The sequence below is a fragment of the Rhinolophus sinicus genome, chromosome 16, assembly GCF_057876585.1.
Source record: "Rhinolophus sinicus isolate RSI-liver-muscle chromosome 16, RSI-T2T, whole genome shotgun sequence".
In the NCBI taxonomy this organism is placed as follows: domain Eukaryota; kingdom Metazoa; phylum Chordata; class Mammalia; order Chiroptera; family Rhinolophidae; genus Rhinolophus; species Rhinolophus sinicus.
The window spans coordinates 95,846,505-95,863,121 of record NC_142516.1 but is presented as its reverse complement, the minus strand read 5'-3'; the positions used below and the strand labels follow the sequence as shown (position 1 = coordinate 95,863,121).

General features: G+C 44.8%; 1 protein-coding gene across 2 annotated transcripts; it reads right to left on the bottom strand.

The window, feature by feature from the left end:
• Nucleotides 1-1,618: 1,618 nt before the first annotated feature.
• Nucleotides 1,619-16,261, bottom strand: C1QTNF9 (C1q and TNF related 9). 2 transcript variants are annotated; one of them, XM_019736555.3, is made up of 5 exons: nt 16,121-16,261; nt 13,967-14,060; nt 8,822-9,009; nt 3,970-4,032; nt 1,619-2,585 (listed from the first exon to the last, which is right to left on the bottom strand). In XM_019736555.3, the coding sequence occupies exons 3-5, from the start codon at nt 8,985-8,987 to the stop codon at nt 1,813-1,815; spliced, it is 1,002 nt and encodes a 333-aa protein (XP_019592114.3). In that variant the 5' UTR covers nt 8,988-9,009; nt 13,967-14,060; nt 16,121-16,261; the 3' UTR covers nt 1,619-1,812. The 2 variants fall into 2 exon arrangements, with proteins under 2 accessions (XP_019592114.3, XP_088649635.1); XM_088793509.1 differs by lacking the exon at nt 13,967-14,060 and having other exon boundaries at nt 16,121-16,246.
• Nucleotides 16,262-16,617: the final 356 nt, after the last annotated feature.

Sequence of the window (16,617 nt, the reverse complement as noted above, 5' to 3'; positions counted from 1 at the left end):
TGATTAGCCTCACCGGAGTCCCACGTCCACCCCCAGTGTAGTCTTCATCTGAAAGGCAGGCCTGAGAGTGGACATTAGGATACTTTCATCATAACAAAGGGAAGTGGGTGGTTATCTGTCTGAACAAGAAATGTCAGCTGAAGGCCTGAAGGGCCAGGTTCCCTTTCACTCCACTATCTTAGTAAATTCATCCCTATTGTCCACTTCAAACGATAACTCTTTTTGGCGTCTCTGTCCAGTGTCTACTAACCTTTGCCTCTTGTGGAGCTCATGTAAAATTTTAGAAGGTAAATAGTGAAAAAAATCCAGTGGGATTTACCCTGCTGGGTTTCAGACTTGTTTGGAACCCATGATCCCTTTTTTCCTTCCTACTTCTCCCTTTTGGAAAGAGAACGTCTATCCTGTGCCTGTGTCACCATTGTTTTTGGAAGCTCGTAACTTGCTGTCTGGTCTCACAAATTCACAGATAAAGAATTTGCCCCAGGATGATTCAGTCACACAATAGACTCCCCTATAACTGACTTAAAGGATATAGATCATGAGATTTGCGACTTTGAGTTGATGATACTTAGATGAGATTTTTGAACTTAGAGTCGATGCTGAAATTGTTCAGATGTTTGTGGATGTTGGGATGGGGTGAATGTATTTTGTATGCGGGAAGCATTTGCATTTGGGGGAATCAGGAAGCAAACTGTTATGGGTTGAATTGTATCTCCCAAAAAGATACATTGAAGTCCTAACGCTTGGTATCTGTGAATGGGACCTTTTTTGGAAATAGGGTCTGCGCAGATATTATCAGGTTAAGATGATGTCATACTGAGGCCCACTGTAATCCAATATAATTGGTGTCCTTATAAGAAGAGGGGAATTTGTACACAGACGGAGGGAAGACGGCCATGTGAAGTCAGAGGTAAACCTTGCAGCGATGCTGCTGCAAGCCAAGGAATGTCTGGGACTACTAGACGCTGGAAGCAGCAGGAAAGGATCCTACCCCAGAGGCTTTGGCGGGAACCTGACCCTGCCAACACCTTGACTTCTAGTCTCCAGAATTGTGAGAATACATTTCTATTGTTTTTGTGGTACTTTGTTATGGAAATCCTAGAAAACGAATATAGATTCAAGTTTGGCAAATGGTTTACTAGACAACTGTTTGTTTGTTGAATGGAATTGCAATTAAAACCTAGATTAGAATATGAGTGAAGGATCAAATATATGGTGATGGAAGGAGAACTGACTCTGGGTGGTGAACACACAATGGGATTTATAGATGATGTAATACAGAATTGTACACCTGAAATCTATGTGATTTTACTAACAATTGTCACCCCAATAAATTAAAAAAAAAAGAATATGAATGAAGCATTCTGCCACTTCCTGGGGTGTCTCCTTATCACCAGCTAATAACCCTTAATAGTCACTAACTGGAAAACAAAAACAAAAACATTTACCATTTCTTTCTCTCTAATGTCCTCAGAAATACGTCTGAAACATAAATCATTACATAGCTCCTTCGAGCATTAAATGATAATCAAAACACTCTTCCCACAAGAAATGCACATGCAAAGGATTTTTCAGTTAATGGGAATGATGAAAATATTAAATAAATTAGTATAATAAATAATGCAAGTATTTAAAAGTTTACTCTTAGACAATAAGTTACATAGAATCGGTTTTAGGAATAACTTCCTTATTTTCACCTTTTTTACGATTATTACAATAATGAGAGTAATTAATACAGAACAAAATCATCTAATCATGTCTTTACCAAGCTAATTAGCTGGATGGTGAGGCAGACTCATTAACGCTTCTCCATCATTGGCTGCTGAACAGAAGGAAGCCTGTGAAAGTCGTGTCATCATCCTCATCTGCAAACAAGCCATTAAACCTCTCCCCTCCCATCACCTGCATCCACACCTCGTCTCCAAGCTTCAGGGGCAATACGATGCCCCCAGAGGCCTGGTCCTCAGAGCTCATGTAACCATCCTTGGTGTGCAGTATTTTTACCCCATTTTTAACCAAAGATACCTGCACATTCCTGGAGAACACAGTGATATGGTAGGTGAAGTAATAGACCCCGGCAATGTGGCAGGTGAATTTCCCCGTGGCCACATCGTAATGGTTGAATTCGTTATACAAGATCCTGTCAAATCTAATGGGCACATCTGAGGAAGGAAACTTGCTCAGCACAGTGAGACCCACAGTGAAGGCACTTTTAGGCAAGACTGGAGTCTCACCAATTTTCCCTTTTTCTCCCCGCTCTCCTTTCCAGCCTCTCATTCCCCGGACTCCTGGCTCACCCTGGGGCCCCAAGGGCCCAGCATCTCCCTTGGGACCAGGCTTTCCAATGGGGCCCATGGGGCCAGTTAAACCAGTTGGGCCCAAAGATCCTGTGCTGCCCTTCAGCCCTTGTGGACCACTGGGACCCACATCACCTTTATCTCCCTTTGGTCCCTGAGGGCCAGTCTCTCCCTGGAGCCCTTTCTCCCCCATGGGGCCAACAAATCCCTTTGGGCCATGTTTTCCCGGTGGCCCTCTTGAGCCTTGATTGCCTTTGATGCCTTTTGCTTCAACTTTTCCATCAGCGCCTAAGTGGAGAAAGAGAACAAAGGAGAGATGATGTGAGAACCATTACCTTGCGAAAAACAACTTTGGTTTTCTACTATCAAACATACAAATGCAAGAAGCAGTGCCCAGATTCAGGATGTGCTCAGGGGTTGAAAATTCACTCCTAAATTGTGTGTGTGCACACATGCCAAACACCTTTGACTTCTGTTTACTAGTGTTGGGGCTCACATTAGAAATGATAACTCTTTACCATCTAAGTCTACTACTATTTGACGACTAAACAATGCGGATCCTTGAGGGAACACATCTTTGGAATAGGGGACAATGGCAAAGGGCAGATTAACTCAGGCTACTTTCAGTAGACTGACACTCAATTATGTGACACCTCCCAAAAAGCACCTCACAGGAGCGAACACAAAATACAGTCTTCAGGGCGGCATTCATTGCTCCCTACTGTCCGGCCCAGTCCGTCCATCGTGCCAACTCTATGCCACTGTTCATCATCCTGCATATCTGCTCAGTGCTTCCCCATTTCCCCCGCATGGACTGGATGGCAGTGGTTATGAGCACAGACTCCGCACGTAAACAGCAAGATTCAATCCCCTTTCCACCACTTACGCACAGTGGGATGTGAGGCAAGCTGACTAGATACCAACACCTCTGTTTCCTCCTCCACAATATTGGGATAATAATATTACTTCACTTATAGGCTGTTGTATTAAGTGAGTCAATACATGAAAGGCACTTAGAACAACCAAGCATGAAGTGAACATTATATGAGTTTGCCGTTATAGCCATTGTCCCTCCTCACCGGTCACAACTGCCAAGAGTCCTCCCTACGCTTCAGGACCCTTGAAATTCAAGGGTTGCGTTCTCCATGGAGTGCTGCCAGATGCACGGAGTCAAAATTCAGTGTCGTTCCTCAAAACTCATACACTAGCTCAGACTTCAGGAAACGATGGCCCACGGGCCAAATCCAGCCTCCTGTCTGTTTCTGTCTGGCCCACAAGCTAAGAATGGTTTACATTTTTAAGAGGTCACACATAATATTCCTCAATACGTGACAATTATATAAAATTCAGATTTGTGTTTTTACCAAGAGATTCCCTGGAACACAGCCCCACTTATTTCTGTGCGTCTATGGCTGCTTTTTGTTACAATGGCAGAGTTGAGTAACTGTGTGGCCTGCAAAGCTGAAAATATTTTCTCTCTGGCCCTTTACAGAAAAAAATTGCTGACCTCTGCACTGAATCATGAGCTTCTGGAGATCAAGAACTGTGTTCCCTTTATCATCACTGGCCTGCTCCAAGTGCAGGACTTGTACTTGGTAAGCGATTCATAATAATTGCTAAGACACTGAAAGTTTCAGTGTTAGAGTACGGAAAACGCAACACAGTTTCTGACCTTGTTCTCCTTTCTCTCCATTCATGCCGTCCTTCCCTGGGCCACCAGGGTGTCCTGGTTCTCCTACGTGGGAAAGAAGAAAACAGACAAGAGTTGAAATCCCGATTTCCCTAGACATGGGTCTCAATCAGTGATGTGGGCCGGAGAGTCCTGGGAGTGGCCCCAGGCCTGACACACACACTCTCCCCGCAGAAGGGCAGGTGGAGAGCGGCAGATGTGAGCGAGCAGCAAGGGTGCCGAGCTCTGTAAAAGAAGTGAATTATGCAGTGAGTGGGGCAGGCTTCCCAAGCACCCAGCTCCTAGAACGCAGGACAAGAAGGGCATAGATGATCACCATCGCGTTTTCTCATGTGCGGAGAGCTCAGGACGTGACTGGACGTTGGAGGCGCTGCGTGGTTTTCTCACTTCTGCTCCTTTCTACCACTCTTGCAGGCAGCGGTGTGGAAGTTTTGCTAGCTTACTATGAAAACACAGATGACTGTGGTTACAGGACATGATTTGGGACGGAAAGGAGCGTTCTGGAAGCATCTCCCTATAGCCTTAGGGTGGTGGTAAATGTCACCGATCAAGTTGGCATGGCAGACCCCACTGGGAATGTGCGGTGAGTAGGGTTTTGCTGACCACAAATGAGTCCTGACGCTCAGAACGGGCTGCCCTGAGCGCCAACTTCATGTTGAAAGTCAGCAGGACGGAAGTGGCTCCAGCCATGGCAGTAGAAGAGCTCGCTACGACATGGATGGCTCCAGACTCTGGCTTCCCCCATAGCAGCAGACACCCCATACTTCGGCCCCACAGACCCAGCTGTGGGGTGACGGGGCAAGCTGGGCCAATTTCCAGGTCCTAACAAAGGACTTACACGGGAAGATTTATATCGGTGATGTCTGGTCTCCTGGACTCCAGGCAGGCCCTGGGCTCTGGGGAGTCTCTGAGCAGCAGTCGTCCCTATAGGTGCCCCCTCCTTTTCCTTCCCTTTTCCCTAGTGCCCTCATTGGCCCCTTCAGGCGTATATGTCTTCTTCCCCTTCTTTCTTTTTGGTTTCCCTGCTTAATTATCAATTCTCCCATTCTCTAGAACACTGGCCTCCTAGCTTTCATGGTCATGCACCTTCAAGTAACAAAGAATGAATATGTACTCTAATCAGTGTACATTTATGTATATATAAAGTACGTACAGATGGTGTTCTAAAAATGTGTTCCAGATAAAACGTACACACAAATACATTTGAAGAGGGTAAGATAAAGATGAAGTTAATTTTTAGTGTGAGAAGTATGACTGACTACACCTCTAGGAAACATGTGCATATAATATATATAAACAATGTACAAAACATATACATATATTACATATTTTGAAGAAGTATGGAAAACTCAAAAGAATGGATACCGTTGAGGAAGAAGGAGAGAGATTCAATAGAAGTAGAGAAATTTGTTGTTGGATATATGCGTTTGAGCATTTGTCTTTATTTTTTATAGGTCTATGTATGTATCATCACCGTTTGTGTATATATAATATTTTAAAATAAAAAAAATTTAAAGTGAACCCCATATTTGGAAATAAAACACGCACACCCACTCCTGAGTCAGAGAGTGGACGAGCACCCGAGTCGAGACTGTGCCCTCGCCCCACCAGGCTCCGTTGGCCGGAAGTGCTGAGCTGCAGAACTGGCGCCTTGGGACTGGAGCACAGGCTGCTCAGAAACTTTTAAAGAAAGATAGACTGTGACCCTGGGAGTTGGAGGTCATGACGCATGCCCGACTTTCCGCTACAAGAGTCTAAATGAGAAGCCAACTGAAGCTGCCTAAATGGCAGAGCAAAGAGCACAGTGGCATGGAGCACTGCTTCCGGACCCCACAGGGCACAGGTGCTGAGCTCTGTGCAGGCCAGGGGGTGCCTCCAGAGGAGCCAGGTTTGAGATGTTTTAGAAGGGCCTGCCCAAGAAAACTGCTGCTGAGACAAGGGCAGCAAGAAGGTGCGAGAAAAAAATGGGGGCATTCAGATGCAGTGAGGCAATGAGTATACTGCCCACTTCAAGAAATGGGGCATAGGGAGTCCCCAAAATAATCTCTCAAGAGAAAAGCCAGCATTGGGTTATCTTCTTCAGAGGACACCAATGCCAGATTTTAATAGCCCCAACTAAGTAATACCTTTTTGCATCTCTTCTCCCTGCCCAGTCCCATCTCTGAAATTGAAAGTGGTCCTTGCACTGGAAGTGAAAGGTGGAGTAATCATGAAGACACAGGTGTAGCCTGAGCATGTATGTGTGTGTACTTGCAAGTACACACACACACACACACACACACACACACACACACAATGGTCCCAATAGGAGAGTAGAAGAAAGAATTTCATTAAGAGTGAGGTTTTACGGGGTGGCTGGTTAGCTCAGTTGGTTAGAGCGCGAGCTTTTAACAATAAGGTTGCTGGTTCAATTCCCACATGGGCCACTGTGTGCTGCACCCTCCACAACTAGATTGAAACAACTACTTGACTTGGAGCTGATGGGTCCTAAAAAAACACACTTTAAAAAAAAAAAAAGACTGCGGTTTTGCCAAGAACTTAGACTGGGCTTTTTACAACTCAGATATGAGATAGGTCTACTGCCTAAAAGTGGTGTAGACTTACTGGAGATGTAATCCAGTAGGAGAGCCCACAGAGCAAATTTGCAGGGTGACAGTCGAAGAGAAATGACCTTCCTTCCGGGTGAAACTCCCCTCCTTCAGCCCACCCCATAAACATGCTAGACAACCCAATGCCATGAGCATGGAAACAGCAAACCTAAACTTCCATTCATCTCTACAGCAGACTTCCTGTAGGAAGCAATTTGTCCTAATACTTGCTTTTCCAAATCTTAACAAGGCTTCTTAAAAATCCGTATTCCAACAGCATTTGCTGGCAAACCATTAATGGTAGTCCATCCTGGAATTGCCTTCTGAGTATTATTTTTCAATTATTTTTTTATAGAGCCAGAGGGATATCTAATCTTCTGATACGATTAATAAATATCAAAAGAGGCTTCTAAACGCTTATCATTAAGCTTGATGAAGTTTTTTTCTACTACTTAATAATGTATTGCTGAGGAAAAAAATGACAGTGGTCTGTGTTCACATTTCACAGAGTTCTGAAATATCTTATTAATTGGGGTGCTGCTTTCTATTAATAACTGCTATCTCATGGCACAATTTAGAGTTAGGAAGAGTTTCACTTTAATGAATGTAAATTCATACGCCCAAAGTCTTAATAACTTCTGGGTTTTTGACAGACTTCTTGTCAGATCTGACTTCATCGTTGTATTTTTTCCTAATAAAGTGCTGTTGAAGAGTTTACACTGAGACTAGAAATGTCAGCCCTGCTATTTTCACAAGAGTCTTCAATGCTTGTATTATCAAGTTCACCTCCAATCTTAGTCTCTTTGCAGGACTATTTTAGGCACACATCTGTTTGTGATAGTTCAATAGCATAATTTGAAAATCCCTTGGCCTGGGCATACATCTTTGCAATACACGACAGTACACTGAAAGTGTGAGTGTGCAATCAATGACCGTGTGAGAGCTTGAACCAACCTGTTCACACAGGGGACTCCCGCTCTTCCCACAGGACACATGTCAGGCCTCCCATGACACATGTCCATCTGCAAAGGGACAAAGTGAAGTCACCCATACCAATGCACCTACAGGCATCCCTCAGAGATATCGCTGGATTCGCTTCCAGACCAACGCAAGAAAGCGAGTATCACCAAAAAAAGCAAGTTGTCATCTTTTTTCTGGTGGAGGATCTTGCATTCAATTTGTAAAACACGCAACATCTGTGAGCGCAATAAAGTGAGTTATATGTCTGTATTAAATATTTTTAAACTCCGTTATTTTCTTCACCTAAATTTATCTTTTAAAATATCAGTAGAGGGGTGGCCTGATGGTTCTGTTGGTTAGAGCGTGAGCTCTTAAAAACAAGGTTGCCGGTTAAATTCCTGCATGGGATGGTGGGCTGCGCCCCTGCAACTAAGATTGAAAACGGCGACTGGACTTGGAGCTGAGCTGTGCCCTCCACGACTAGATTGAAGGACAATGACTTGGAGCTGATGAGCTCTGGAAAAACACACTGCTCCCCAATATTCCCTAATAATAATAAAAATATCAGTAGAAGTCTTGATGTTTTCTTCCTGCACTCAGATACATCGTTCTGCTTACAGTCAGACCAGGGCTCAAGAACCCCATTAAAAAATCGAGCCTATCAGCTGGTGTTTGAAAATTACTCCCATAGCCGGTCTTTTGAAGCCTCCTTTCCTTGGGCTGGATTCTGTCCTCAAATCCTCGAACCCTGGGGGCAGGTCCCAACATATAGCATAGATCCCCGAGGAGCAATTGTATGGCTGCAGGTTATCGTCCATTTTCATATTCTGTCACTCCGGGTCACCTGCCTTAACAGCATGGCAACACGTTAATGCTCACCTGCATGAAGCTGGGTGCTCTGTGCCAAACACTTAGCCATCAGATCTCTCCACAGGCCACATGTACCAAAGATCCATCAAAGCTGCCACCTGAGGCAGGAAGATCTAGGACATGACATACACCTGAAGGTGGCCCTGTAGTAGCAGAAATGATGGCTAACAACAGTAGATGAAAAAATCTGAGGATGGAGGTCCTGTCGGTCTTGTCCTGTGCTGTACGCTGGCCCTGGCCCAGAACGTGGCATAAGTGTTTGCTGAGTGATGGGTGGATGGATGAAGGAGGGATGAGTGGGTAGGTGATAACCACACAGGTGATGAATGGATGAATGAATGAATGAATGAAGGAATGAAGTAAAAGGATGGAGAAATACATGGAAGGGCAGCTGAATGTCACCAGGTAGTGAGTACCTGCTTCCCCTTTGTCACCCTTTGCTCCATCTCGTCCATCTCTTCCAGGCAAACCATTGTGACCGGGATTCCCAGGGACACCAGGGTGCCCTTGTCTGCACGTGTCCTGTGAGTTCACGCTCCCTATGCAGACTCCAGTGACAATCAGGAGCCACCAGATCCTCATGGTTCAGATGACAAGAGCTGAACTGAAAGAGAAAAACACAGACCAAAAGGGGAAACCTTTGTCTCTGAGGCCTCGGACACGGCCTCTGTTCCTTACAGAGGGAAATGGACCCATCCCGGGTAGATCTGGACAGAATGGTCAGGGTGGGTCACAGTAGAAGCTGGTGGCAGACCAGGTTGCTAACCATCAGAAGGACATTGTCCTTGGAAAGGACATGGGATTGGGACCACTTTTAATGACAAGCAATGAAGGAGAAAGCCTAGTTCCAAGTCAGGATACTTCCATCAACCATTTCACTTCGAGCAAACCACTTTTTTCCCAGGGCTGCTGTATAAACCAGATTTGATCACCATGTGCACAAACGCACATTATAAATTGTAAAGCAAACATAGAATTAGCATTTGATCCAGCAATCCCTCTTCTGGGTACACACGCTGAAGAACTGAAGACAAGGCCTCAAAGAGATACTTGTGCACCCATGTTCGTAGCAGCATTATTCCCAGTAGCCAAAAGGTGGAAGCAACCCACATGCCTATCGACACATGAGTGGATAAACAAAATGTGGTATTTCCATACTATGAAATATTATTCAGCCCTAAAAAGGAAGGAAATTCCCACACATGCTACAACACAGATAAACCTTGAAGACATTGTGCTCCACGAAGTTAGCCAGGCACAAAAGGGCAAATAGTGTACGATTCCACTAATACGAGGTACCTAGAGGAATCAAATTCATAGAGACAGAGAGTAGACTGGTGGGTGCCAGGGCCTGGGGAGAGGGTCTATGGAGTTTGTGTTTAACGGGGACCGGGTCTCACTTTGGAAAAATGAAAAAGTTCTAGAGATGGCTGTACAACTGTGCGGATGTACTTAATGCCACTGCCCTGTACACTTAAAGGTGATTAAAATGGTCAATTTTGTTGTGTGTACCTTACCACAATAAAATATTAAATTTAAAGCATTCCAAGCAGTCCTACTATGATTAGATGTATTTTTTGAGTTAAGGCTTTGTTCTCATGGGGGGCTGCTGTGAACAGGCCCCCGTGCATACACCTCAAAGGGCACACATCTGCGAAGTTCCCTTTCAAGTCCCCCCTTCAAATTAGTGATTTGCTTTCCAACCTCGTCAGGAGCCAAGACAACGCTGGTGGGTGAGGTGGGGGCTGAGACCTGAAGGAGAGGAGTTGATCAGGTGAAGTGTTCTAGGCAAGACCCCGGCGTGGTGTGAACACCCAGCGTGTATAGGGCTCCCCTGACCAGGTCAAATCTCCCCATGATGACACAGCACCCCGTCCCGCTCCTTCACAGCAGTGTGGTGTGGGGAGTGGTTTACACTTGTTTGTGTGAGTGTACAACTGAAAATCTGGCTTCCCTTCTGACTGCACTTTCTTCGTTATTAGATTCCCAGTACACAATATGAAGCCTGGAACAGCAGGATGAATAAATATGCCTTCAGTGGAATGAATACATCGTGGTAGATAGCTTAGGATTTAAAAACATAATGACATAAGGCTAGTGCAACTGGTCAGAGGCCAGAGCCTCTGCTGAAGGCAGTGGAAGTCTGCACAGCCATTAAGAAGGTTCAAGAGAAAAGACGTTTGTATCTAATACCCAGTAACCTCATCCCTGAAGTTCATCTCGGTAACCCAAAGTTTGTGTGCCAACAGCATTAACCTCGGCATTACCCAGAGTAGTGAAAAAGTGCGTACTATGTCACGTGTAACAATAGTGGTTTAGTAAGTAGAATATTATGTAACCACCAAAATCATTAAAAAGGAAGGTCATATGGAAAGTGGAAGTATGGAAAAGACGCATGTTGTGTTGAATTTTTTAAAAATAGACTAAAATACCAGGCACATTGTGAATGGACCTATGTAATTATATATGCATATTGGCAAAAATTGGAAGCAAATGGATCCAACTGAACACAGTTGCTTTGGAATGGTGGGATTATGGGAGGTCTTCCTTTTTAAAAAAATGCTTTTTTACAGTGTCTATAAAAATATTTCTAGATATGTATATCCCAGGGGTGTCAAAAAAATGTGTACACATGACGTGTATTCATCTTTTGTCACTGGTACCTATAGAGTATTACAATTTTCACATAGTTTTTTCCTTTCTTAAAATGTGTATACATTTTTTGGGTACTCTCTGTATATTTTAAAACCAGACTCTCATCTAAAGGATTATATCGCCATCTTATGGAAGCCTCTAAATGTCACAGGGCTTGAGGCAAATAGAGTATTTTTGGAAAAGGAAATACAGACGTTTCCCTTTGAAGGCACAAACTTACGCCATTTCAGGAAACTGAGCTGAGTTTTCTTAGAGCCAAGTTCCATAAATAACCTACACCAGCCTCTTTTGTTTTAACTCAAAAGTGACTGGTAGCAGTCATATCTAAATTACACAAACCAACCTCTGTTAAAAGGTCTATATTTTTTCCTTTTTAATTTTTTCAAAATGTTACAGGTATTCCAATAATAAAATGGTTACAAAATCATAAAGGTGTCACACTATGATAAACTCCATTTTATTCTCCAGCTATAGAAGAGTTAAGATAAAAGCAAACATTTATTCTTCTCTAACTCTTTCACCAGTTTTTCATACTTGGTATAGGCAGAGATTGTAGATAGCTTTCTTATTTGTCATGCCTAGCGTGTAGACAACCTTTAACAATTGATTTTGAATAATTGAATATACTTGGCACCCAAATAAGCGGTGAAATAAGTTGTAGCACTTCCTCTAATAAGAAAATTTGGAACAGGGACATGAGGGCTTGCACAAGGAATACAGAATTTGTATTACTGTGTTACTTTAAAAAATAAAAAATATACTTAAAAAAATATTATATTTGTGCTTCTCACAAAACCGTGGGTTGGATTCAGGTTCATGAGTTCAACAAATTCACACACTGGACTTTTAACTCCTATGTCTGGTGTCTCCCTAAAATGCATTAGAGCTAGGACCCCCATCTATCTCCCATCTTCCCCATCCTCCCTCCCCTTCTCATCTGAATCACTGCGACTCTTACCCGTCTGTTCTTTAAACTGCACATAGATTAACGGTCACTTATCAGGCGCCAAACAAGTTTATAGCTTTTTGGAGACAGTGACTGCATCTTCCCACTCTTTTATTTTCAGTACATTACAGTCATACGTTGAATGATTGAATGTATAAATGAATGACAAAGGGGGGGAGGGAAAGAAGGAGGAAGAGAGGGCGGGAGGGAAGGAGAGAGGACGAGAAAGGAGAAAGGGAGGAGGAGGGAGAGAGAGACAGAGAGAGAGAGAGAGAGAGAGGAAAGGTTGGTTATCCTGGTTCCGGCTGTGTGCAGAGCATGACTTGGGGAGGTGACTCGGTATTAAATCTAATCTTTGTCAGTGCTTTCGGTGAGGATTGCTAGTTTCTCCAACACCCCTTCTCACTTTCCATGGTAATAGAAATTTTAGCTGGCATATGGCTGCCCACAATAGACTATATTTCCCAGCCTCCGCTGCAGCCCAGATATTTCATGAAACTAGATTTTGGCCAGTGGGAAGTGAGCAAAAGGGACATTGCAACTTGTGGGCCTTATAGGGGAGGGGTGTAACCTCCCTTGCCCCGTCTTCCTTCCTGTGGCTGGAGGGTGCATGGGTAGGTTGAGCCATCTTGGACTCCTTGATGGAGGGCAACGTTTTGAAGATAGAAAAATCCTGGTCTCTGATGACTCCACAGACCAGACTTGACCTACCAGCCCATCTTTGACATGAGAGAGAAATCGATTATTAACTTGCCTAAGCAACCACTATTTGGGTCTCTTTTAAGCCCAGTTAACCCTACATCTTGACTCATGCAAGGTTTCCGCTATGGAAAGTGTGGGCACTCATCCAAAATGAGGAAGGTTTGTGGGACGTCTGCCATAAGCCCAATAGCAAGAGGACTCATTGCGCACGCAACCCTTCAGGTGACATATTAAAAACCAACTATCACCCCTGCCTGGGACACACAGATACAATCAACGTGAATGCATAGAGGAGAGATGCAATCCTTCTGCTGAACGCTGAGTTCATGGGGTTAGAGACCCTGGGAAGCTGCTGTGATTTCTTACACCTGACATACAGACGTGGTTAGGGACAAAGGAACACAGACCACAAAAGACCTTGGAGTTACTGTTTGTTAGTCCCAAGTAAAATACATTTTTAGTTAGTTAATGTCTTTTTCTGGGTTGTTTCTCCTTTGCTTGACCTATATTTCTCCACTACTGAATTTCTTGATAAAAGGAATTCCACGCCTCTCCTGATTAATTTTCCCCAAGGACATGCTGTCCCTAATTCACGGCCAAGGTTAAGGATTTCTGCTCTTCGAGATTCTTACTCCCCCAAATATGTAAGATTTAATAAAGACCTGTCAGAACCCCGCTGAGCAATCTTTACTGGGTCTCCAAACCTTTGAGCCTCTGTTTTCTTGTGCAAGGGATGAAGTATTAATAAACCCCCAGACATCCTTTCCGGATTTGACAGTCTAAGAATCTAAAACTCTAAACTGCCTTCATTAAATACATTTTTGCCATGTGCTCTATACATTATACACTTTTGATATTTCTTCTTCAACATATGCTGAAGGGCTTTTTTAAAAAAACTACTGTGTAAATTAGTATAGCCATAAATGTAAAAATATACACATCAAAATTTGTGTAAAATAATCTAGGAGCTTCTCTAGAAAGGTCTTATTCTTACGGTTGTTCTATGGTGCCATCCCTCTTCCCAGCCAGTTTGCTGAGTTCTGGCAGAAGAATTTCAAAATCTGCTTTTACCTTCTGTTTAGTCTCTTCCTCAAGAATGAATTTTGGAAACCTGGTTACTCCTTTCCTACCAAAAACTGCAGACATCTGCCCACTTTGCAAATAACTGTGCAGGATTGTCACATACTGACAATAGAAAAAAACTGTTTTAGGACTGGGATGCCTTAAATTTAAAGAAATTGTTTCCTCATGCACTTACCTGACTGACCCCCAGGGCTGCAGGCTGAAACCAGGACTCCAGGGCAAACTAGATAAAATCAGCCTTCCTGACATACAATGCCTGGTGGATATATCTGCAAAACAGCAGGAAGGGGCGGAACAGAGCGAGGCACAAGATGTCTTGGAAGAACTTCAAAAACTGCAGCAACACTAAGTCAGGTAGCATCTCCCACCAGCACCACTTACTTTAGAAACCTTAGCTCCTTTCCCCTCACCCTACCCCATACTTTTTAATCAAGTGAGACAAAGCCAGGCACATTTTCAAGTGGAGTCTCCAGGAAGGAATCCCCACAGCAGCTGGCAGATTTCTTTCTTTAAAGCGATGTTTGTGCCTTGGCTTGAGTAGCCTCTCTGCTGACCTGGGGTCAATTGGGGGCAGGACGACAAAACTGAAGACAACCGTCCAGGTCTCCTTCAGATTCCACACCATTAGAACTGATATCATTTAACTAGATCTTTCCAAGTTCTGTGTAATTCCTTTAATTTTAGGCATTTGTGTGCGTAAGGATTTAATGCCCATTGCCCACCCACCCCCTCCTCTACTCTCTCTCACGCACATGCCTGCCTACCTGCCACTGAGAAAAATATGGTGCAAGATGTTTTTCAATGCCATGTAATTTGATTCTTCACGTTTCCAGGTCAGTGTCCACTAACATTGACCTCTAACTTAAAAATGTCATCAAGAGGACAAATGCACCCAGCAGTTTCTCAGAGCTGATGAGAGCAGATAGATTGTGTGTGTGTCAGGGGGCCCCACTTAAACGGAGGTAACGCTACTCCTACTCTCACCATGCCTCAGTTTCCTCACAGCACGCAGAACAAACAGGAAATTAGGTCACTGAATTAAGCGGTTTGTCCTCCACCACGCCAAAGCCTGCCCTCTTGATCCCTAAATCCACTGAGATACCTTTATTCCTTTCTCAGTGGGGACATCTGCAGGCTTTGCCCTGCTGACAATTCCTCCCTGCTCTGCTGCCTCCGCCGTCTCCCCCCGACCCCACTTCTCCATCCCAGGCTTCCTCCATCTTTCTCTGCCTGTGCGTTTTTCAGGGTTCTCCTCCCGCTGCCCGGCTCCGCTCCGCTTCCGTGGTTTAACTCCACCATTGGTGGTGCCTTGTCCAATCTCTACTGCCAGCACTGACCTCCTGGGCTTCAGGTTGCTCACTCCACTACCCACCGGACAGACCGACCATCATGAACCCAAACACGGAACGCCTGCCCCCACCCCTTGCCGCTGTATTTTCTGGGGCTGTTTGTGGCATTAGCACCCACCGGTGACCCTGAGGAAGAATTTCACCCCCAGCCCCCTCTCCTTTCCCACCATCTCTTAGCTGGATCCTGTCTCCTAAATCACCTCCCCGCCTCGGGTTTCAAATCCACCCGTCCCTCTGCCGTGGGAGCGGGCGCCTAAGCAAGTGTGGCCACAGCAGGCCTGCCTGCCTTTACCTACAAAATGGAACCCAGCATGTCACCATGGCCTCACAACCTACATCACACTCCAGTGCCCAGACAGGCCCTGCTACACAGGGTCACCCCTCTGAGACAGGAGAGCTAGCATGTCCCTAGGTAGACAGGGAGGTCCCTGGTGGAATATAGTCATATCCTAAAACTCCAGGGTTTGAAATCACTCTTTCGCTCCAGGACATAATGTAACAAGGCCTTGAGGTTAATCATAAAATTCCTTCTGGCCTGACAAACGGAACAGATATAGATCAGAGTGGCTTACTTTGCTAATTCCTTTAGGATGGGCAAGCAGAATAAACCTGGTAGACGAATTTCATTAGAAGGCGCCAGTTCCCTTGTTCAAACAGCTCCCCTTCCCCAAACAGGCAAGGGAAGGTATAAAAGAGCTTTTGCCTCAGTCAGGGGGCACCGCCATTCAGGGCCCCCTCCCGCTGGGAGCTCTGACTCTTTGCTTTCAAACTAGTCTCTTTTTAATACTCTTTGCTTCTCCTGGGTCTGTGTTTCCATTCCTCAGTCTCACGGGACACGATCCCGGCCTACAGACAGAAACTGCAGGCAGATCCAACATCATCTACATTTGGGGACTCATGGGAAAAATATTCCTCCATCACCTCCAGGATCCCGCTTGGGCCTGGCCTCCTGTGGGCTGCCTTCCTGCTCTGATACTCACCAAGGAAGGGATGCCATCCCCTGAAGTCCTTTCAAAACTTGTACACACTCGCACTGTTGCACAGTTCACGCTGAATTTTACTTGTTCGTGAGTCTCCCCTCTTCCAATAAGAAGCTCCTTGGGCGGATCCACACATTTCGGCTGTCTCTCCAGTGCTTATGGTGGGTGGCTCATAGAGTTCGGTCATCTCCCCCACAGCTCTTCTAGAAGAAATGGCCACCGCCCTCCATTTTTCACTCCTTCTTATATACGGTACCAGCTTGAGTCCCTCGGAGAGCCACTCTTTGAGAGGCAGACGTTGGCTCCTACTGCTTTCACCCCTCCACCTCTAAGCTAACCCCCTCTTTCAGTCCAAGGAAGGGTAACCAGTTTGGGAAGTAGGTGGATGTTAAGTGTAGACAAAAAAAAAAGTGGAGACTCGCTGCCTGGCAACTTTATAGGAATCTTTTTCTGATTCCAGTCACAGCAAACAATGGGCTATTTACTTAGCTTCTCCT

Excerpts from the sequence above, each read along its gene's own strand:
- C1QTNF9 (XM_019736555.3), bottom strand. The coding sequence starts at position 8,987 with ATGAGGATCTGGTGGCTCCTGATTGTCACTGGAGTCTGCATAGGGAGC. Across the intron at positions 4,033-8,821 it reads GGGTGACAAAGGGGAAGCAG|GAGAACCAGGACACCCTGGT; the intron begins GTACTCACTACC and ends TTTCCCACGTAG. Across the intron at positions 2,586-3,969 it reads TGGAGAGAAAGGAGAACAAG|GCGCTGATGGAAAAGTTGAA; the intron begins GTCAGAAACTGT and ends TTCTCCACTTAG.